Source organism: Styela clava, chromosome 10, assembly GCF_964204865.1.
Source record: "Styela clava chromosome 10, kaStyClav1.hap1.2, whole genome shotgun sequence".
NCBI lineage: Eukaryota > Metazoa > Chordata > Ascidiacea > Stolidobranchia > Styelidae > Styela > Styela clava.
The window spans coordinates 2,405,176-2,430,580 of NC_135259.1; the positions used below are offsets into that span (position 1 = coordinate 2,405,176).

The window sequence follows — 25,405 nt, forward strand, 5'->3', positions numbered from 1 at the left end:
AAGTATTCACTAACTTAAGATTCACTGATCATTATCAATAATTTTTCATCAATTCTTCATAAATATTTGACGATAAATTTTGTCGTTACATCAAATGATATGGCCAATGTTGGCCAATGTTGGTTAGCCGATTGTTACGCACTGCATCAACCTTTATTTCGAATAGGTTCCGAGATATCTAGTCTAGTGTGTACCAGGGAAGTGACCCTTCGCCTTTGCGCTATACAATCCCAATAAATCGTAGAATAAAAGCTTCATAGTTTAAAACAATAACTACAATTGAATTATTGTTCGCCATTCTTAATTTGTTAGTCTGATCTGATGTATAGTTGACATGTTATCAGGGGTTCTCAAACTTTTGGTGCTGTGGAGCCCGTGAAGAGGTTGACTATATTCACGGAGCCCTAAAATAAATTTTAAAAATAGAACAAACAAAAAAAGACATAGTTACATACTGATTAATGTTCCTGAGTAAGGTAAAACAACTTTACTTAATTTAAATGATAACGTGCGCGATTGCATTTTGTAAAATTCTCCGATTGTTTTCGTCAGCGTGGCGTGTTTTTAGACCGTGAACATCTTTACGTCGGTGTTTATTCTCCCTAAATCAAGAATTTTCCTCGGCAGATGCATGTATTGTTTCACGAGGACGACGATGATTACTTTTCTGTTCTCGTACGGAATTGCGAATTTAGTGTGAAAAACAAGTTATTATATTAAAATCATGAGCGAAGAGATGCTAAATATAATTAATAAAGAGCTGAATCAGCAACCCAAATTTATTGAAAAGAGGCATCATAAAATAACAAAACCTAAATCGGAAGATAACACCATAAGTTTTGTTTTGGCAGACTCATGATAGATTAAAAACGCTTTTTTAGACTTTGTAAATCACAAATTTTGATGTTATGTTAGGTTTTCTTCGGAAATTGGATTTTGGGATTTTTCAAACGGAGTCGGTGTTGCGAAAGCGGCTCAAATTTGTCGAATTCTTTAAACTGCTGTAATCAGTCACACTGACAAACAATCAGTCATGATTATGATTTAATCGGGACGGGCACAAATGTCTTAATCTAACTACCGGCACCGGTAGTATAGGTATTCTCTTTTGTGGGCAGTAGACATTGCTTTATAATGATGACAGCGTTGTTCAGGATATACGGTAGTCCACGAGAGCTTCATTTACTAGACTTTGTTTCATTGTTTCTTATTTTATTTCCCTGAATTGCCTTGGTGATTTTGAGTAGTAGCCTAATGATTTCATATTGTCGTAAGTCGACGCAACCGCAGGTTACATTGAACATTCTTAAGCTAATAAAAAGGCATTGAGTGCTGAAAAAACGAGTCAAATTTTGACGAATCGCAAGATCGCAAAAATACGATTACAATTGATTTGAAGTTGGCAGTCCAGCACGAATTTAATGTTATTTTAGAGTAGTAATCTTTCATATTAGTAATAGTAATTTCGACTCAAAGGCGAGTAACGATGAACAATTCAATTATTAGGACACGACATTTTAAATACTTGACATGGATTGAATATTTTACGCAACAGAATACTCGTTATCCACTGAAAAAGTATTTTTGTAAGGATTTAACGAGTGGCCTCAAGTATCAATAGAGTTATATATAAACAAATTAATGTTAGTAAGAATTTTTCTGCTATTTCGCAAAGAAATGTCATCTATCTGCAGACGTCTATCAGGTTACATTCAAGTATTTTGCCTTGTTTCAATCAACAGAATAAGGGTGATGCCGACATAAGTTTTTTCTCATAAGTTGCTGGCTTTGCGAATTTTGAAAGTATAATTCTGTAGTGATTTCAAGCATTGACTCATTTCTCATTGATCGATGTAATACTGATTTTGATTTACACATAAATACAATAAAACACACAAATGTCGACTAATAGTAGATTGAACTCATTCTGTATCAATTTCGATCTATACCAGTTCTACTTGTAGTGAGATAGGTACATGAAGGAGGAAGAGGCCTCCAGTATTTGTGAGTTTTTTAAGCAGGAAGTCATTATGCTTCTGAACCTCACTGTTCTCATGTGAGCTGCTATTATGTGTTACGCTACTGCTAGGTACGACCTACAATGCTGTCATTCGATAAAAAGTATTTTACTAACGGATTCGATTCTGTCCTCGCTTTATTCGCCAACCGCTACGCCAGGGGTCGGCAACCTTTTGTCTCTCGCGGGCCAAAATTAAGGGTTGCAAGTCTTGGCGGGACGCACATATTTTTAGGAAGTTAAAAACCGAACGGATGGCCGATGAATCACAATTTTTTCACACAGATCAGAAGTTTAAATTTTATATTTTAACAGCTCAGCCGTCTTACTGAAAGAAAAAATTTACAAGTGAATTTATTGTGACACTTGTTGTTGCATCGCGCATGATACATTCTCGACATCAGGCGGCACACTGGATGAAGCCAAAATTAGAACATTTTCTAAATGGGCATCACTAATCCGAGTTCTCAGATTGTTCTTTGTAATGTTCATTATCGAAAATAATTGTTCGTACGCATATGTACTTCCAAACATCGAATTTTTTCTCATGGTTTGTCAAATTTGCATAGAGATTTCCTTCAAGAAGATACTTTTTATAAAAATCAAGCAGTGGTACATCTCTTGAATAGAATATGGATTATGTTTCCGCATTGCATTGCATCTCAAGAAGCTCTATTCGGATATTTTCTGCGACATTGAACCCTCCGCACTCAGCATCAACTTTTCTGCGGTTGCCATTTGTCTGATTATAATTAAATTGTAGGCTCGTTAAACGAGTAGCTAGCTGTTCACTAAATTGTTGGGGTATAATATAATTTAATTTACATATGTCTCACAATAAATTATGTTACACGAAGAATATAATCAACTCCTCAGGTGTGTATTAGTAAATTAATTCATCGTCAAAACCGCCGTTTTGTAGCTATAAATCAGTAAAGCGTCGCGGGCCGAATTATTTTACTCGGCGGGCCAAATCTTGATCTTTGTAAATCCAATTTCTGTTTGCAAAACTTAGCATAAAAATACTTTACATAGACATCATTCTTTTTCGACTTTTTATATTTTTATACCAGTGATAATTATTTGCGGTATTATATACGCTCAAGTTGAAAATGACGAAGTCGCCTTTATATTCGTCAGAAATTAACGGACTGAAATTATAGATCATTATAGAGCAAATCGCCTGTTACAGATATATATTAAAACGCTTATTCCTTCAATCTGATACTTTCTATCCGATTATATATTATTGGGAAAAATATAAAACGATACTTAGGCTTTGTACAAAAATGCTTCTATACATTATTTTAAACGACACTGATGTTAGCTTGAAATTTATTAAATTCGCACAAAAGATGATTTAAAATAATATTTCAATAACTGAATGAATTTAAACGTGATAGAAAATTGATATCAATTTGTGTCACAATACTCACTTACTTTTTGACTATAAGAATGATTTCTCAGTCAATATTTAAATTCAGATACATTTTCAATATTGAAAATTATTTTCTAGAGGTAGTAAAAGTAGTTTAAAATAAAAAGTGACAGTAAATGAATTGAACATTTGAAACAAAAAAGATTCTGTTACGTTAAGATAGAAATTTACGGAAACGCAACTAATTTAAGAATTTTAAATATTTGAACTTTACAAACAATTAATCTTGAGAACAATGTCTATTAGTAAAATAATGAGTGAAACAGCAAAAGTTTCTTGCCAATAGTAAAGATTTCATGATGTAGCCAATTTTGATTATTAGGCACATGACTTGTTGAGAGTCGGCAGCTAAAAAACTCATTTTAAAATAAATCAGAATTAATCCGCAAAACAAGTTTCAATTAAAATTCCGCTTGCTATTGTACCAGTTTTATATGAATTCAACTAGTTATAGGAACCCAGATTTGAACACTTGTTTTCAGAATTACAAATTAAATCCACTAGTTTGTAGATATGATTAATTTGAATTCTTTTTAAGTTTTGAACGACAAATATGAAACTTAACTTTAATAAAATTAATTGCGCATAGTTATTCGTAGAAGTATCGTTTTGTAGAAAGACATGTATGTTCAGCGAAATATCAATGAATAGCCAGCAGTGAGCAGTATGTATGTACCACGCAATTTTTATTCATCATCAACAATAAAGTTCATTATTTTCTCCGCTCATCAGTTATTCCTTTTCCGCGGGCTGAAAACATTTTTTCCGGTATTCAAGCATCCACGACAAAAGTCATAGTTGTATTTTTCGCGAACGTCTGGAGTGAATGGAATCTTCTCATTTCTAACGTTGAAAGCTCTCTGATTTTCAATTTAATGGGAACTTGAAGAGACGTGCACAGTGATGTGAAGACGGATTTCATCAGTGAATTTAGTAGTTAGCAAATTTTACGCATCGTCTAACTCAAAAATGACTTCCATTTCTGTAAATGCAAATAGTCAATATTAATAAAAAGTCGTATAAATCTGAGGCTATTATAATTTATAAAATTATTTGCAAAGATTACAAATATTATTACTATGAAAAAACTACTTGTAGAATTTTAAAATTCTTTGGTCTATTTTCATCTTGAATAGAAATTATTCCCTTTTTTTAAATGCAACTTATTTTGAAAAATTCTCGCAAACTCTTAATCAATTTATTATAAACACATCATTATTCTGAAACATACCTTCAATATCGTCTTCGTTCAATTCTATACTTCGTTTCTTTTTGCCTGACCAAGGGGAGGGGCTCGGAGGACTCGGATGTCGCCTAAAATGGTAAAACAAGCCATGTCAGTTATTCCTAATCAATTTATTCAACTACATTTATTGGATATTTTTGTATTCACTTACGATGATACATATCTGTATCCAAATCCCTCGGTTTCTTGGCATGAAGACAAAAATAAAAGAAAAAACACTAAGCCCAATAACTTTAGACGTTCCATCAGGCGAAGTTTATGTTGTTGTTGTATATCCAATAATATTACTAAATCTGTGCGCAACAATGTGAGAAATAAATCAGTATTAGTATAATCCTAGTAAAAGAGTCTTTTCCAACCCATTCCAGATGTACTCTCTCTGATGAGAATTAGATCGAAGACGACAATTTTCTGAAGAATACCACGCTTCTGTGAAAAAATATCGTCCTGTTTCGTCGGTGACTTTTTCCAACTAAAGTTATTGTGTAAATTCACAATACCTATAAACGTGATTTACCGTTTTTTTCTCGCAAGTTCGGGTAAATTAAATTCTCGTTAGGGTAGAATGTTATCAAAAATTGGTGGAGAACGACACAATTGCAATCGACGTTGGCCTTCGATTATCTTCTCTATTACGTCTAGTCAAAAACGCCTTGATACCCTTTACTGCCAAATTTGGCGCATCTTTTTTTACACTATAGTTTTGTTACTAATCTACCTTCCGCAGATTCCAGTTCAAAAAATTAAATATTTTCGTCGAAACGTATGTCGAAAGTGGTAAGCGTAGTACATTCCAAACCTATTATAAATATCGTTGATCATTTTTTGGGGGTATTATATTATATTTACTAAGAGTTATAATCAATATCTATTCATATATTGAAACTAAATATTGAATTATCACTTTACTTCGCTTATTCAATATTATGTTTGTGCTATTGTCGCCGAAATGGAAAACAAATGAATAAGATAAAGCAAATTTATTGTATATATAAACGACCACAAATATCTCATTTTACATTAGGAAAAGAAAACGCCTCCATAAAACATGTTTTTGGATTTTACAGATGTTTTTGAAGATAAGACAAATTCATTCGAAATTCATTACCATTATTCCGTTTATTCCGTCTTTCTAGAACTACCACAATTAAAATATGCCAACGTATCAGGAGAAAGTGAATTTCCGATTCCTTTCAATTATCTTTTACGGTATAAACTTGTAGTTATTATTACTTTAATATATTCTTGAAACCCGATATACAAAATCTCAGTTTTATTAAACTAAAAATTACACACAGTGAGTAAAATGGTAAAAAAGTAAATGCGTGTATGACATATGATTTGAAAAGAACAATGACGTATTATGAATAAATATATTATTTTAAGAAAAAATTTGTTTACAGAAAAGGTAAATCTAGATTTTATTTTGTATAGACTCATATGTTGATCTTCCTAATGACTTTGGTAAAAATAAAAAAGGGACAACAGTTCAATTTTGTTATGGGATATGATAACATTCCAGTGGTTTCTGTGAACTTAGAGGAACTAAATTGTATTCTTTGTTCAATTTGAAAGTACAAAAAAGGACACATCCAAGTGCTGTGTCATAGGCAATAACGATATGTAACATTTTTAGAGCATCAAGTTCGTGAGTCACGCGTTATCTGTACCAGCACATATCATGATGAAACGTTTGGTGAATCACGAATGATTAATTCTACTCACAATCACCTTAGTGTACAAAGCTGTTCAGTTAAATAAATCTCACTACAAACAATTACTTTTCAAGTAAATTTATGGTAACTTGTAACAAGAGATGCTTTCGCGATCACCGACTTCCTTGTTTATTTTTATACAAGGAAGCTAGCTGCCGATCTTTTTTAATAGCAAATGGTTAAATATATTGGATAAAAAGACAGTAAGCCAACAGAAGCCGCTAATCAAGCGCTACCTTGCAAAATTATATGCAAAATAAGGTTAGAGATTTCTGCATATGTAAATAAAATATAAGAGGAATTTTACTAGAAACAGAGGTCGAGAGAACATCCAATAACAAACAATCCAATTTTTACTCGTATGAATCATTCATTAACTTACAACGCTGGAGAATAGAGATAGTCGAAAACTATATGAATCATGTTTATTTTGCAAGATCGGCAAGAAGTATGTCTCCAAATAGGTGACCGTACATTTGAACCCATGTACATTTGAACCCATGCGTATATCCACGGGTTCAATCTATATGCGGGTGCTAAAACCCATGGGTTAGGGTTAGTATGGGTTTAACTATCCGTGAAACAAAAAAAATTCCATAGGTGCAAGCATACAGGTGCAATTGTCATGGGTTCAAATGTACGTGGGTTCAAATGTAATGGAACCCTCCAAATAACATAAAAACTTCACGCATTTTCACATCTTAGACTATCATGAATAACTAACAGACCTTGACGCTACTTCGACATCTTGGGTACAGATTACTGCGTCTTCTAGGTTGTTACATCGTGTGCTATTCGTTAACAATTATATACGCAATCAAGAATTGTGATAAAACCTGAACTTACAAACGTTTATCTTCCGCAAATAAATTTGAAAATGACAGCACTGTTGCCATCATACTTTCTTATTATACCGTTTTATTTAAAACAACAAAATATTACAAATGGTTCCCTTTGGAATATTTAAAAAAAAGAAGGTTAGTTCTGGTATTCAGTAGATTTTAAACTGGTTTATATTACAACCGCGTACATAATAATGAGCTTGGTGTTGACGGAACAGCTTATTTTATTATAAAATAATAATATTTTCGTTTTATATTTTCCATTCTAAATTTTAAGAACTAGTGGAAATTCATGCAGAAACAAATGTGACATGAAATAAATAACCCTGTCGACGCAATATTCAAAATATTCGCATTATTTATAATGTATTGTGAAAATTTTTATAGATCAATCCATTTCAAATTAAATTTGTAAATCCATTTCTGCGTTTGAGAACGTTCTTAGAATATTCTCCGTGATGTGGTTTGTCGCAGACATTGAAATTGAATTAGAATCGAGTGATGCGGCAGGAAATGCTACCAGATGGCGTGACTTGAAACTCAGTTTATGGAGTGTTTATTGTTATATAATTTACAGCTCGCGTGTGGAAAATAATTACAAATGACCTCAAATCGGCGACCGCAGGCACGTTTACCAGTAGCCTACCGGAAGATAATTTTCAGACAGCTCGCCAGAGTCGAGTCAGGTATGGTCTTTGTATGATTCGATTCTTTATGAAAAGAACCATATATAACTGACTTTAAAAGTTTAAGAGTTTTTAGATAATCGTAAGTAAATATTATGGATTTTTTTCAGGGCTACTCTTACGAAGCAAATACATGGTAATAAAAACAATATGAAAAAATGAAAACAGGATCACAACACTGAATTTTGCCACGGCATTTATATGTGACAATTGCATATTCTCATGCACGAACTTGGTTAACCGAAGAACGGATTAGATAAATAATTTTTATCTGAATTTAAAAATGGTTATTTCAAACGAAATTATAAAAAAACGTTTTTATCATGCATTTATCTGATAGACTATCAGAGACTCAATCTCATAAGACTTTAACGAGTCTTGTGGTAATTATTGTTTTTTTACAGACATAACCATAAGAATAATTCAAATCGTGAACCAAAAGAAAAAGTTCACAACCATATACAAAATGTACGAAATCATTGGTAGGTTTATTACGGATAGTAAGTGTACATATGAGGACTTTCATTTTAGAATATTAGTTTTCAATATTTAGTATGGCAAATACGCAAGCATATTCAAAACAAATAAACTAACACAAAACAGTTCATGGAATCAAGTATCGTTGGTGCGAAAGCAATGGCTAAAGAATAAATTGAAATTGTTAACAATTTCATTATGTTTATCAAATGCAAGTTGGGTTTTATCTGTTAAATGTAACATATTGCGCTTGATCTATGTTTGCAACATTATTTGCTTATTTTGCAATGCTAAACTCGTAAGTTAAATTATCACAACAGTATTTCAGTTCTGGTAAAAATATCACGAGTTGTCTCTGTGCTACTTGATGACAAGTACGGTTTAAGATTCTCAAAATAAATTTGGGTTTAAAATGAGTCAAGAAGAGAGGAAAACATGATTATTGGCATTGTGAAATCCCACAAATCAAACACATGTATCTATTGCGCTAGTATAATGATTTATAAACATCCCGTAACTTGCAACCCTTTTGAAGACACAGAAGCGCTTTGTTTGATTTCGACCAAATCGGAAAATAATCGTTTTCATATCAGTAGAATCGACGATTATATAGTGTAAGATAAGCCGCAAATATCCCCACTTGGTACAAAGATATATTCAAATTACATTGTTTGTAAACAGAAACATGGATTTCGAAAATATAATATACTAAAATGGTATTTTAAAAGTTTCCACGTCCCCTTTTTACCGTCAATTGAAACTTCCACTTGTTAAAAGTAAATTTATGCAAATAGACATTCATTCTAAGCAGTTTATCAGTAATATTGTTGGTATTGCGATTAAAAATTAGAAAGGATACTTACTTCACAGTTATGTTGATGAAATGACGAAAAAAACATTTCTAATTTTTAAACTTTTGTAAGCTTTTACTTAATACTTTAACGAATATTGCTTGAGAAATAAGATTCGATACCAATATAAAGAGTACCTATATCTTCGTAATACTTTCAAAAATATTTATTTCGAAATTTCAACATTTGCCTTTCGCCTCGAAACTTATATGTTTAAATTTAACAACCTTATGTAGTGCTGAAACGATCACTTTCTTCGTGCATTCTATTATTGCTCATTGGAATTTAGACAATATGGTGCTCCCACTATAGGCACCACAGTTTAAGTTGTTCTCATTTTGACGAGCTACATGTCATGAATTATCAGATTTGCGTGCGTCGTCATGTTGCAATTGATCAAAACTGTATGTTTGTATAAACACGGGCTTGTATGGAACCTCCGCTCTTGAAGACCCTCATTCTCAGTCGATCTGTCTGCCTGTACATGTGTTTAGCCGCAGCGTCCAAACGGCTGAAACGACATGGATGGAATTTCTCGTGTGCTTATCCTGTCACCTTAGTAATGTGCGTTTCAGCGAAAGTCCGGAAGATTTTCGTTTCCGTGGCAGCAGTGAAACTAAGCGTCGATGGTAAGGTAATTTACTCACAATTTTCACTATTTTCCCGTAAACAAGGTCGAAAATTAAAATTTCAAGAACGCTAACCTCCGCAGAAGGAAATACTTTCTCTAACAGACAGTTTTTCATTTAATATTGGAGAAGCATCGGGAATTTTAGTGAACATTTTGGAATTATTAGGCACAGTAATATGCCACTCACACGATGATGTCGGCGAGACGACAAGTCAAAAACGAGAATATCGGTCGGAACCGAAGACACATCGATCGAAACTGCGGTTTCGATTCATGACTCTATAGTGACACCGCGTGTCCCGTCACTAATTAATTAATAACTCGCTAATTATACGACATAATTCATCCAGAATCAATAGGCTTCTATGATGAATGCACATGCTAAATTAGGAGCAGATTCAACCTCGCCTTCGTGAGATATCGCGTTCATCTAACAGACAAACAGACACACAGACAGATACCTATCAGCATACTTACTGATCTTAAGATCGATAAGTAATAAACTGGCAGTTCCGCAATACGCTGTCGTTGTAGTTGCTTCAAGTATCAGCTGAGCGCCTACCTTCATAGTCCATAGTCATACTTATAGTAATAGTTTATTGTTATATCTGGAACAAGATGACGCGTAGGCCTCCGATGCTGTTTACGCTGTCGTGTTTCATCGTAACCCAAACGGATAGTAAGTTCCAGCAGATGATTTTGACGAGCGTAATTGATTCTTAAGTTTTGTAGACATTGAAGTGTTGTACGTTTATGATGTTAATTGAAAACAGATTGAAAATACGTCGTTGTAGCATAAATATAAAAGATGTTTAATGAATAAGTGTATACCGGACCATGAGTTGGGTACACAACTGATAAATGGTATACGAAGGGTATACAGCCTAAGTCAGAGATTCTGATATAATAAATTATAAAATATTTAAGCGGAGACAACAATGTAAACGCGGCGCACGTGGAATATAAAATGTCATTAACGCAAAGAACCTACGTGAGCTCATTGTTACATCACGTGTGCGGTCACGTGTCTGGGTTGGTGATTTCGGCCGCCATGCATTTCGTTTGATTTACGTTAAACATTATTCCCGTTACGTTAAGGCCGTCAGTCAAATTTATAACTTGCGGACACTAGCCTATTAGATTGCATGATGATATTGTAGTACAATATGTGCTCAAAATTTAATGTTTATTTAAGTCTTACATAAACATTGGTATTTTAAGGTATACAAAGTTCTTGAAAAATTGTAAAAGCTATACCACGATAAAAAGGTTGAAGAACACTGGTTTAATTGGTTGTTGCCGACTTTACGGTTATTAATGCCATTGTCAATACTGTATACGTAATAAAATTGCGCCACATATCACGCTAGAAAACTGCTCTAAAGGCTCTCTCATTTATTTAAACAACTCAAGAATCAACTGAAAGCCCAAATAATTCTGAAAACAACGTTTTTCTATAAAATGACATTTAATAATGAAATATAAAATATGTGGTATTTTAATACTTACATTTTTAATTTACGGCCTATTCAAATAAGTTTAAAATAGCATCTTATCGTCATTTTTGCAATACTTATACGGCGCTATTAAAACGATGTGTTATGATATAAATATTTACATAATGCTGGCATCTGCTGTGTGTATTTGGGTAAGTATATGTAGCAACGAAAATTTGGAATATTGGGTATTATATTATGGTGTCTTCTTCTGGCTATGATTAAGTTTTTTTTTTATTTTTTCTGATTGGTCTCTTCCACAGGGTGCTGGTGGGTGCATCAAACAATAGTGCTTAATTAAGCGCTTCATCACAATGAATCAGCGGGTAATCTGAACCGAAAATATACGACTGCAAACATCCAAATACTATATCAGTTTACACACCGTGATTTTAATGGTTGTGCTTTGGTGCTTGTACAGAGCAGGATAGAATATTGGGTAAAGTGTAACAAAATTATCTTTTTCATTTTGAATGGAGATAAAGACAATTTTAGACTGGTGACACATTCTATCTCGTAAGCTATTTCTCACAAAATATTGGGAGAAGATTTCCAAATCTAAAAACTTTCGAGTTAGCAAATAGCGAATACTATAGTTAGCAACATGCAAATTGTGGACAAATAATTTTAAAGTAAAGATATGGGCTACATGCGTCTCGCAACTAACGACACTTAGCACTCTATTCAATATTGGTATCACAGGAGACACAGGTAAAATGATTGCAGGTTATACTATCGCCCATGCCTGGGAATTAATCGAACCATGTCTGTAATATATTTCACTTTTCACTATTAATAATATTTAATAGTAAAGAATCACAACGAATAATGTGTTATTTTGAGCATATTAATATCGAAGTTCAGATTATTGTTGTGCTATCTGAACTTCATGAGTAAGTTATGCTGTACCGTCTGCGCTATGTACCATAACGAAAAACAAACTACAAAATAAAAACATCCCAATATTGAGATTGAGATAGATTGCGATATTGAGATAGATTGCGATTCGAAATTGAGTGAATGATCAAAGAATTTATTAAAATGAATGTTCAAAAGCATACTTCCAAATTAGTTATAATCAAAAAGCTACAAGATAACATGACAAATTGTATACTTGCCAAAAGAAACTCAGCTCAAAAATTTTACACCTACAATATTCATCTAACGACTTCATCCTATTTTAAATACAATAAATGACAAAAAAAAATTGTATCGTAACAATGCATATCACGTGACGTCACGACACTGAAACTAATTTAAAATGACATGTAAAAAAAGAGCAGTTTACAACGTGTCGACATAATATAAGGACATTATTTACAACTATATTGAAAAGATTCCTCGGTTTTTTATATTTTGGATTGGTCAAATTATTTAAGTTGTTCAATGTTCATCATTTTAGTAATCAAAATCAAATAAATACTTCTAAGAAATTAAATATATTGTTGAGTGTGCAATATATTTGAACATGCAAAAATTAAACTATGTTTTGACAATATTTTACGGTATAAGACACATATTGAATTGTTTCAATTTCTGTATATGAGCGAAGATTTCCATTCTTCCCAGACCTTCTCTTTATGGTTCGGAAATATCTCGTGATCGAATTTTTCACGGGTATCCGACTTTTCGGACTGTTTTAGCAACACTGCCATGCTATTTTTGCCCTTCATAAGTATTGGAAGCATTGCACGCCATGCTGGAAAACGAATCATAATAGAAAATAAAGATGAATTTATTAAATATAATTAATTCAACTATTAATTGAAATTCGAATAAACCAAATTTATTTTTACTAACAACTTTCTAACGGTTCAGTATATGCAAAGAATTACCAATTTGAATCTGTCTCTTACATAAAAAACAAATCATGACATTTTTACCTCTCTCATTTTGAGCTCTATCCATACCGTCAACAACAACCAAATCAAATGTTCCAAACTCTACTGGAATCCAAGTAACCTGATAACAAATTGGTCACACGGTTTGGAAATGTGAAATGACTTTTTTGTTTACCTAACACTTTCCAAGTTCATGTAGTCTATTCATATCATTGCACAGTTATATTAATGAATGGTACGGGTGGATCTATTACTTTACATGCAATTATGACTTTTATTTAGTATACTCAACAATGATATTGTGTAATTCACCCAGCATCACTTAGTATGTCCAAACAACTTTGTTGGAAAGCAACATGTTCTTAAACATGAGCTTTTTCATTTGCCTATGCTCGATTTTAATTATGTATCACCTGTTTAAATTTAACTCTTTCGGTGTTTGTTCCTTCCGGTAATCTAATGATGGTTTTTTGTTCCACGTTATCTTGGTTTTCATTTTTATTCTCTGAACAGAAAACGTGTTGTTTGTAACCATTGAATGTTCCAAATAAATAAACGAATTGTAGTATTCTGTTCAACTTTGTTTTATGAATTCTGTTTCGCAGGACAAACGGTTTATACACACTGGGTACGTTTCGCAGGCTAAAATTCAATCACTTTTATTCAAACTCATTGTCTTATGGAGAGTTTTGCTAATAAGTAAATCTTAGTAGATGATATAAATAGTGTCTGCATTCATGGCCGTTGAATGTTAATAACGTGCAAGTTTTGTTATGGTTATTTGACAGTTTGTATATTTACCATTTTGTTGCAGCGACATTTTCAAATTTCCTTCTTTGCTGAGCTTTATTGCAAAGTCGATGCATCTTCCCGATGGGTCACAGCCAATCACCTGGAGTTAAATTCAAAACATTACCTTCTGTTTTTGTTCGCCCATACAACTAGAATAAATAGTTATCTGAATATGTTTTCTTGAAAGAGCGTTCTCGTAAAATCGTAGTAAACTAAGCTATTTACTTTATGAAGATTTATTTTGGCCATTGGGCATATTTATTTACTCAAAATCAACGTTCTAATGCTTCATCATAGGTCAACGCTGCAGCATGAGAACCAGTGCTGAGTCAATTTATTAAAAGGTAATCATCGCATTGAGGTAAATCGAATTGTTATTTTTCGAGTTAGATGTCACGTTATCAAATGCTCGATTGAATGTTCACTTTGCCGACACCCTTTCCTTGTAATGTTACCTTGGTGTAATCAAATATTATTCTATATTTTCCCTGATTTTGACATACACGCATGTTTGCTAACACACCAGTACGATACCAAGATGGAAATCAGAAACTTAACTAGCACCGTCTCGTTCCATAAATCCACAATCCAACGCGATAGCAATACAAACGATAAAATCATGGTGGGCTACGTAAGATGAAGACACTTTTGAATATTAAAGCATTGAATAGATTTTCATTCAGTTCAGATAATGCGATTTGAAAGAACAGAATTAGTATTGGCTGTAGTGATGATAAAAAACTAGAATTTTAATAATATAACATCCACTAACCTCATGAAATATTTTTGTTAGTTGAAAAGGAATCCTTCCTGGTCCGCAACCAATGACAAGAGCTCTATATGGCGGAGATGAATCACGTAGAAAAGGCGGATCTTTTTGATGAATCGATAAAAGCATGTGGATACTGGAACATGACAGGTATTGCTCCTTTATTAATGAATGAAGGACTTCTTCTGTGTCGTTTCGTATTTGTTTACTGGCGCTTTCAGTTTGGATGGGTTTTATCATTATAGAATCAATGTGAGCTGCATCAAAGTTGCTTTCTGGTAAACAAAAATGAACAGTCCATATCATAATTGCGCTGAACAAACAAACATATTGGAAAATAATATTATATATGCATATCCCATGTTATATTCATTTTGATTTACTTAAAGTATAAGCCCTAAGACATTAGAAACTGTAATTTTACACACTCTAGATCTTAATCAATGGTTTTCAACCGTGTTCCGCGAAGCAATTATTCGGGTTGCAAGTGTTTTGCAAATGCAGTTTCAAGTATTTTGCGGCGTCTATACCTGCCGCAAAACCATGGCGGGATTTCCAAACCATGGCCGCTATGACTCAACCCACGGCGACTGACTTTTTAGCTGCCACAAACCAATAGCGAGCTGTCGTGGTTACGACAGCAAATCGAATACCACAAATTTTGCTGCCGTAACCACGACATGTTGGCTGTAATAAAAGGGCTGCCATTGATAGTGATAAATATTGGGTAGGATAGAATAGGATTTACCGGTTATCAGTCCAGGTCGGGTAGGGGATTAGTTAGCCAGGTATTTGTTTCGGAAGCATGGACTTGATGGCGGAGGAAGCCGCAACCAACCAGCGGTTACGTGACGGTGAGGAGTCCAGCAATCCTCTCGCACATGATCATTCCCGCTTGGAATTCGAACCTGCGAACCCACGAAGGGTAATCCGAGATGCGGTGGCAATCGTATTCCTAACGCTTAGCACGATGCGCCACACCGCCGAGCCAAGTTGGAAAGTAAGTTGGTAAGTTGGAACGCTTTTCTTATGAATGCAGTTTTAATATATTTGGGGTTAGGTTTAGGTTTAAGTAGATATAATTCCGCATGATAAACTAAAATATTGTACATGACCTTGTAAATATACCGGTAATAGCGCGATGAAGCCATGGCAAGAGACGCCGCGGTACGTTCGTGGCAGGAGTTCGTGGTTCGTGCCATGAAGTGGTAGGAATTGCGCCTCGAGTTTTGTACGTTCGATGAGCATTGCTCTTTAAGAGGACTTTGTCAATTTCTCAATAGATATTTATGTGATACAGTAATTTCTGCGTTAACAACAATTAGAAAGTGTTTCGTGTAGTGAGCATATGTGCTTTCTACTTGATAATACAGTTTTGTTTCCGTTTTACGTACATCAATAAAATGCACGTGATCATATGTTTAAAAACAAGCTGTTTTTGAGGTAAAATATCACTCCTTATTCAAAAGTAATGTCATTATTAAAAAATCTCTGTGTAGAAACAGTATTCCGAAAGACGCGAAGACGAGCTGGTAAATTCGTAACAAAGTCTTTAATCCAGATGCATGAATTTAGTTTATACAGGAAGCAGTGATGATTTGTTTCGTGTACCCTACTACTCGGGCAAAATGTTCTGACACACGATTCACGTTTACAAAACATGTACGCATGTTTTATCAAATTGATTTCAACGTAAGAAAATCACGACGTGATATTTTAAGATATCCGGGAGGTCGAGTTTAACTAGCCAAGTTTGACTCAAAATTATGAGCAAATTAGGGAAAATTCCAAATTTGGCCATTCAATCTCGTCCTCGCATTAATTGTCGATGAAATATATTATTGACAATATTCACAACTGCCAGTAACACGACGTCATGCAGCATCCTATTCACATCCTATCGTTTTCCTGCGTCCATAAACGACTTTCCTGCTTGAGCTTCTTTCAACCGTTCGATCACACACGAGCCAATTAAATTCATTTAATTATGAAAATTTGAAATACGTGCACGGTAAACGGCTTTCCTGTTTATGCATCTGCCAAGCGTTTTATCAGGCACGCACGTAATCAAACTGTTTCAATCCAAATATTTCAAAAACCGGTTCGTACACATCAAATACTGTTAAATAATCTCCTACAATTCACCACATGTATCAATTTTCTTGATGGAATCTATCCGCGCCTCTTGTGAAAATTGTTTCACCCACATTTTTGATTAAAACCTTGCATTTAAGTATTTACCTTCTACACCCATTCCAGATAAGTAAGTCGGAGTTTTAACAAACAGTGCCGGGGAAGGCGAACTTTTTGATTTTGTTCTTGCAAGTCGAAAACCTAAATGCTGAAAAAAGTGTCGTCTAAAATGAAATCTTGCATATCTTGAAGCTTCATCTCCCGTAGACGCCCAGCTACCTCCCTGTATTAAATAGAATTATAAAACAATTGTTTATTCCAGTAAGGCTAATTTTCAGAAAATTTCTGTTTGGTCTACATTAAAAAAATGAAATTGGGATGTTGGTGCGATAAATAAAATATAAAATAACTATATAGAATAAATTTATTTTAAAATAGCACACAGCATTATCTCTTGTATGCAATACTATAACTTAATCTAAGTTCAGTTGAAATTATTACCATTATTACTGTGTGTTTGCCATCATAGCACGGAGTAGAGAAATCATCGTATAAATAATCAGTTTTTCCACCAGGCAGCCCATTGAAATCATCCTCTGTCCATTCCCATATATTGCCAAAAATGTCGCAAAATCCAGCCTCTGATGGAGGATAATAGTCAACTGGCTAAACAAAAATTTGAACATTGTATGAGATTACTGTCACAATTTGGTTTGTGTCTAAAAAATGGGATTGTCAAAAATACAGTTTTGATGATTTCATGAATCTAGGAAATGAACTACTGATACTTTGTTTGTAGAATTCAAATTGTCTGGCGTTCATCAAGTATAAATATTTTGTTCTAAAAATACAGTTCCATACATAGACCAAAAAATAATTGGAAATACTACATTTTCCAAATTTAAGTGCGGTGAAATATAATCTTCCTTATTGCATTTGAAACAAAGTAGTTTTAAATTGCCATTTCCTGGTTGTGGGTTCCAGTCGTGTATTAAACATAAAACACGCCCAGTTTTTTATTTGCGACAAAAAAGTAAGGCTTATTTTTGTTACAAATTCTGACTAAACATTTTAATTAAAAGTGCTGTAATTATTTCTTTGGCAAATAAGCATATATTAATTTTCTGACGATTGATATTATTTAGGATATGTTTTGAAACTTCTCATTTTGAACAAGTTTGTTTAGAAATATTAGGCTTGCTTATATGGATAAAGAGTACTGCAGCTTGATTTTTGCAGAATTTCATGTTTTGTTTGTAAAAATGTGTATAGCATGACCGCTGACAAAATGCATTGCTTTTATTTCGTTGCTAGTGAATATGAAGACTGGCCAGGGATTGCAATATCGTGTGGAACGCTCACTAATTATATAGGTAAACGACACTTTTAATTAAATCGTAATTTTATCCGTACATCATTATAGACCAAAACCAATTTATCAGTTATTTATCAGCTTATGCTCAGTATTATGATTTTAGTGTTGATTGCGATTCAAGATCACTTATTTTTATTCATTTGTTTCAGAAAAATTCACGAGGTTCTTTGGTTCATTCGTGATTCAAGCTTTGCGAGTCCCGATGCTTGGTTGAGTCTAAACAAAGTGCTTAACAGTTCTCATGAAGACTACCTTCTGTTGTCGCATGAAACCAAATACGCGCTTCAAAGTATGGGCTTGTTGACCAGATGTAATTGTGTGTTTTTGGTCGCAAGACTTGCTGTTAGGTATTTTGCGTTTTTATGTCGTCGCAAGATTTGCTGTTAGGTATTTAGCGTTTTTAGGTCGTCATTTTTGGGCATATTTAGGCTTTCAATAAATGCTTCTGGTTTGTGTTCGAAGATTTTTTATTTCAAGCTTAAAATATTATGACTGCTCTATAGCACAGCTTGGGTGTAATTATGTGTCTGTGTGTTTATTCATTTGATTAAATGCTAATCAAGCTAAATTCGCAGTAAAAAAAAGAATAAATTAATTTTATCGTTCTGCATTGTGAATATACGCAGCTTAATTTAGAACCTGTTAGCTAGTGTTTTATTTTTAAACCTCACATGGTTGCAAATCTTATATCTGAAGTTTACTTATATGTAGAACGATAGTCGTAAATTAGCCAGGTTTCTGTATTATATAACTCGGGACAATTACGATAGTTAGCCAGGTTGCTGTATTATATAACTCGAGACAATTACGATAGTTAGCCAGGTTTCTGTATTATATAACTCGAGACAATTATTTATATTCGAACTACTAAATACAATGATCTGCAATGTACAAATGATGTTTCATTCCCTCCTGTACATAATGTTTAAAGTTGTTGAAATCATGTGGTCTTTTTTAATAAACGCAAAACATATTTTAACAAACTATGAAATATAAATGATAATAATATGAAAAGTTAAAACAAGTCTTTAATATTGAGACAAGCGGTTAAGTATAAAATACAGTATGAGGATAACGACCTCAATTTATGATATTTTTGTTTGCAAATTTGCATCATTTTATTATGTAACCTATCGAAAGCACTCTGAAATATACTGAGGTCTTTCTTATATTTCATTTTAGACAGCCACTAAAATATATTTTGAAATTTGACATATGAAAATTAATTTGACGTCCAAGTCAGAGTCATATTTAACCGTTGCTTACCGTAGAAGAACCATATGAAAACCCCACATTTTTTGCCAGAGGTTTGACATTGCTCATGGTTTCATCTTCGGAATTGAAAGGCGGCAAAGAGCGCATCACATGATGTTCTGCTTCAGTGGGCAATCTAAAGTCTTCTCCTTTCCATGCGCAGAATGCCTTGGCTTCGTAATAATTTACCTCAACGGGCCAATCTAACGGAAGATCCACTACGTCAAACATCAAACGCAATCTGTTAAAATAAAATTGGAAAGTGAGTCTATTCAGTTATCGGTCTCATAGCACGATTGAGCGCAAAACAAGAAAAATAAACAAGGCTAAACATGTTTTGCTTTGATTGTCATTTTTGACCAATGAGGAGTGAGTCCATCCAAGCGTCAGCTATACAAATTGGGGTTTTTATTTTGAGAATTGGTTATATCCTAATTTACTTTTCTCATTTTACTAACTCAAAGCAAAGTTGTTGAGACATCAGTCGGGTATTTTGCTTGTTTCACATGATCTAATAAAATGATATATATCAATGATGTCGATAGTAGGCGAAAAGGATGATTCTCATTTTCTTTTCAAATAATAATTATTTTTCTCACCCGAAACTCTCTTTCTCTGTTTTCATGTTGCAATGCGAATACGACGATAAAGTTGACCCGCATCCGGATTTACAAGATTTCGAACATACCCAAAAAGTAGGATGCCTAAAAATAATGTAAATTGGTGTGGCATAATCAAAAGCAATGAAACATAAAAGATAACCATTCCGTGCATAATAAATTGAATATTTGGCGAATATTTAATTCTGTAATATTATCAACTCTGGCCTTCATTTTTTTGATGATTAAGTGAACTTACCATATTATGTTGTTATCTAGGAGTCACTATTTAAAATTAAAATCAATTATGTTTTACTCTCACTAATCATACACAAATGGCGATTAATTTCGCACAGAACATCTATTTTCTCATATTATTCTGATGTATCTCGTATAACAACAATTTATAAGCAAGACTTTTCATACCTGGTCTGTCGAAAAGTTTTCCACTTCCAACCGCATTTACTCCAAAGGGTTTGATCGTCGTAACCACCTGCTTCCACAAATTTCAGAAACTGTCCATTTGTCACGGGATATTTCGATGCTTCAAATTTTGGAACACTGAAATACACAAATTTTTTCTTTGATTCAGTTCATAAAAAAAGAAAAAAAAATATAAAATGTTAATATTGAGATGGTTGTGTGGTGTCACTGGTGTGCATAACGCAATATGATTCTGGCAATTGTTATAATTCTACGACAAGGTACTGATGGGGATGGTAAGTTTTCAAAAAATGTTTGATGTGACGCAACCATACAAATATTTTTGCATTCATCACAGCAACAATATTTATATTACATATTGGTACGATGGTAACTTGAGGAAGATATCTCAAAATAGACTAATAATTAACAGTATATACAGTGGTCATCGGATCCAGCTATTTTTCAATCTCCACCAAATTCTGAAATTTTTAAAAGATGGCAACTGACTACTGCTACCTTAAGTTCATATAGAAAAGACTTGGTAAAAACTAAAAGTTGTGAATATGTATAATGCCAAATGTTAGTGTCGTAACTGCAATAAAAACACAACATCTAGGGTATTTCCGGCCTTACTTGACCCCGTGGTGTCACAACAGGAAGTATTTGTTGAAGTTATCAGTAACGCAGAAATGCATGAAGACAAAGCACAAGGAGTTGTTAAAATATAACCATTTAACAATAAGATTAAAACTGTAGAACACATGTACGATCGTACGTAATTTTACTTAGAATTAATTATATCATTCAAACATCAAATTGAATGGAATGATTTCTTTTCAACTTGTACGACTTACTCCATTATTCGTTTTCCATATTCGTTGTCCCAACCATATATTGCTGATGTAAATTCTTTTCCGATTGCAATAGTTTTGTTTCCAGCACCACACATAGGATTTTCCAAAATAGGAGATTCTAAGTAAGTAAAAATTATGGGATCATTTTGACATATTCAAAACATTAACGAAATGACAAGTTTTAGTATATTATATGTACTACCAAATATAGCAAATGTGAAAATGCTAGTACATCAATAATCACTGAATTTTGTAAATGTACTTACCAGATTTCAATGGACCATAAATCCAACCGTTTGGTTTCTGTACCATATGAACAGGAAGTTGGCGAATAAGCACGGATGATGTTTCTAAATGAATTCTCTCGTGTTCGATTCCCATCATTATTACCCAGAATGGATTATCGTGGTCAATGGGATGCTGTAAAGGAGTCTCTTCGATCACTCTTGTAACAATATCTCTAACCTGATTTGAAAAAAAAATGAATTTAAAAAAATATATTGATTCAACTTTATTCGATGGTGAGATATCCTCGTCACGGGGTGTGGAAACAAATTATCATAATATGCTGCCAAAGTTGTTATTGCTCAGACTGTGCTCAAGGTTGTTTTGTGATGAGATTTGATTGGATTTGCAAAAGATTCCAAATTCTGTCCGTGAGCATTAGTTTAGGCAAACATTCATGAATATATTGGCGAAAGATAACATTCAAATTCTAAAAAAAAATTACAGAATTACAGTATCATGATACGAACTGTCTTTCGATACTGCCTCGCTTCTTCGACAGAGGGCCATTGATACGATCCTCCCATTCTGAAATTTTCTGTGTCATCCCATGTCATTTCGTCAACACCAGTTTCAAAAATGGTTTCAAAATATCTGTTCACACGCTCCTAAAATATGAAATATTCGTTTTAGGTTGCGTCGTTTTTGAAAAGAATGCTAAAATTTTGATTTAAGTGAATTATTTAGTCATGTGAATTATTTATGCAGTGAAATAATGTAGTCGTTTAATCATCGAAAATAGACTAATCGCTATATGGCACGGCATAGTATAATGAGACAATTTTGTCAAGATAAAATATTGATTAGAAAAATGAACGAAACATGTTATCCATCATATATATATTAACATTCACCTTAATCACTCCAGCTGACAAGAGTTTATTCACGAAAACAACTGCTGGATGTGCGTAATAAAATATCAATGGAAGGCGAAGACGGTCAGGAACATGATAAAACACTTCTTCATCTAAAGATAAAGATTGTCTCGTGTCTTAAAAAGCATTTAAGTAGTTGCAAAGCGTGAACTGCATTCATGACGTTTTCAGCAGTTTGAGAAAATCAATCGACTTTTTCATTTACAAGGCGGTACTGTTTAACTCATTTACACATGAATTACTTCTAAATCCAGAAATAAAATCGATCGTAAATGTAAATACAAGTTAAGTTTTTATCTAGAATCTAGATCATTCAATGCATTTAACACTTCAAATCTAAGGATATCCTAATTATGATCTCGGTTCATAATTGATCTATGACACGTTACATTGACAGTTTAATTCATCATATGCGTTTAACTAGAGCAGCCATTAGACTTCCATTAGTCATTAAAGTAGAATAATTTCATGGCTAATTCTCGGCAATCTATTTACCCTAGTGTGTTGCCAATAGTTCCTGCTAGAATTAATTTTGTTGATATTGTATTAACTATGTTTAATATTTATTTAACCTTTCAACGACGTGAAGAGCCACTCGTCCAGTCCATACGCATTTTCAAAATTTTCTTGAATATCTCTGGAAAATGAAAGAATATGTTTACACCAATATTGAACCGAAGGTTTACTCGCCTAACATTCATCTCATATAATGATTTGCGATATTCGACATAAATTTTGTATTGACGTGTATACTATACCTAACTACGTTGTATTTGTTCTATTTACATTGACTTTCAGCGTTCTAAGATTTATTCCCAAATATTTACTAATGTTTCACTCAACTGACTGAATGTAAACTAAAAATACGTTTGTTGCAATATTATTACAGATATATTGGAATAGACTATTGAACCAAACCAACTTACCTTTTAGTACAATTATGAAGGTTGCATGGCCCTAAATCTCTTTTTGCAATTGGTCCCGTGGTAACCTCTGGCTTCATAATCAAGTTTATAGCTAACGTTATCACTCAGTTAACAATTATACGCATTCAATTTTGACTGAAACCCGGTTAATTGAAGGTCTCAACACCCAAAATACGGTCGATCTTAATAAAAAATAATGTTTGTTAGATTTAATAAGTAGAGCCTTTCAAAACTTTCTCATTATTGGTTTATTTACGACTTCTGGCATTTTTGGCACATTACAGATAACTCGACTTGACTTCAATTTGTCTTTATCTCGGCAAAATAATATTCACTATAACATAATGAAAGCAAGTTCTCAGATAAAAAGATTGTTCCAATGTTACCATATCATTAAAATTGATTGTATTGAGTGCTGATTATAACTCTCCCACACCCGTGTAGTTTTCCCTCATCCACTCAAATAGCTATACCACTACAGGTGTTTTAACAACATTTGCTTTATATTTGTATGGCACTTTAAAATAATTGCTGCCAAAGTTAACGAATTTTATTATATTACTGCGACGTATATCTGGAAATGAAAATACCGAATCTCCAGTTGCTTTACGCCTCTACTTCCGTTTCCTATTTAAACATATTTACAGTCGTTGGCAACCGACACCATTCGATCACTTATGATTGATAACGCCAAAGATTCTAACATTAATATGAATTGGCTAAAAGTACGATCATTTTGAGTTAATGGACCTTCGTCCAATTCCACGCTAGCAGCAATCTATGTCTTCAACTTTACGCACCAGTAATTCACAAGGAGTTTCAAGTTGTATGTGAAACATGTAAACAATGAAGAAATTGCAAATGATTTTGGTTTGAAAGATGAAAATCATTAGAATCAGAACGCAGTTTTACTGGGAAAATGAAGCTGAGGTGATGCAAAGGTACTTATCCAACAGCGACACCAAAAACGACTTATGCCACCGAAGGATGTCATATCTTTATGTTATGTGACACATGCAAGTAATTGCTCCCGATGAACCACAATTTTCTTATACCAATTTTGTTGTTACTCTGCATCACATAACGCTTCAGATATATCAATAGTAAGGACAGAGCATATCCGCCAATCCATTATGGGCTCTGAAGTCGCCCTACGACGCGACACTTTTAATTTTCCGGTTCCGATTCAAACCGTCGAATTTGGAGTCGTTTGGTCACCCATTAGGTATAACGTTAAAGATTGACAAAAATTAGCTTTCAACATGCGCACATATTGAATATGCTGCTCGAAATGGAAAACCTATCAGTTTTGCAGGATAAAAATATATATGGTTAATAATAACAGTAATAAGAAGTAATTCACTTGATTTATAGCTGAATTCAAAATCTAATCTCATAGCTCCCCTAATCCACGAATTGATCATTACTCAAATAGTTGGGACTTTTGTCCAATTCCACACTATAGTTTTATATTTTGTGTTTTGAATTTTTTCAATGATGGTCTTTCTCTTCTCTCATAACACTGAATTATAATTAGGATGAGATATCGATTTATTCACGAATTTGTTGAATACTTTGCAACAAACATACAATTTCATACATACAAATATAGAATAAACTGAACTTTAAGCCTAAGAAGCGATCAAATACAATTGAAAATTTCAAAATATGCTGTCTGCGTTTGGCACACAATTTGCATACATTTCATTCAAGCTCATCTCTCAGTAACAAAGATTGATTGATCTTCTGCCGTGTATGAAAATAAAATGGTAAGCGTCAAATATTATCTGATTGATTTTTACAAGACCAATTTTTCAACGGCGATTGATATGCAAGGTAATCTGCACAGAAGCTTGGTGTGTCGGTTCACGAAATAT

The 25,405-nt window shown here is 33.4% G+C and overlaps 1 protein-coding gene across 1 annotated transcript; it reads right to left on the reverse strand.

Annotated features, from left to right (window-relative positions):
* Positions 1 to 11,075: 11,075 nt before the first annotated feature.
* LOC120338193 (uncharacterized) lies at positions 11,076 to 23,710 on the reverse strand. The gene is made up of 16 exons (XM_039406136.2): positions 23,529 to 23,710; positions 23,175 to 23,239; positions 22,582 to 22,694; positions 22,198 to 22,335; positions 21,709 to 21,907; positions 21,443 to 21,560; positions 20,589 to 20,723; positions 20,163 to 20,267; positions 19,576 to 19,804; positions 17,436 to 17,600; positions 17,043 to 17,217; positions 14,805 to 15,076; positions 14,042 to 14,132; positions 13,654 to 13,745; positions 13,283 to 13,361; positions 11,076 to 13,098 (listed from the first exon to the last, which is right to left on the reverse strand). Exons 1-16 carry the CDS (start codon positions 23,603 to 23,605, stop codon positions 12,929 to 12,931), a joined length of 2,223 nt encoding a protein of 740 aa, XP_039262070.2. The 5' UTR covers positions 23,606 to 23,710; the 3' UTR covers positions 11,076 to 12,928.
* Positions 23,711 to 25,405: the final 1,695 nt, after the last annotated feature.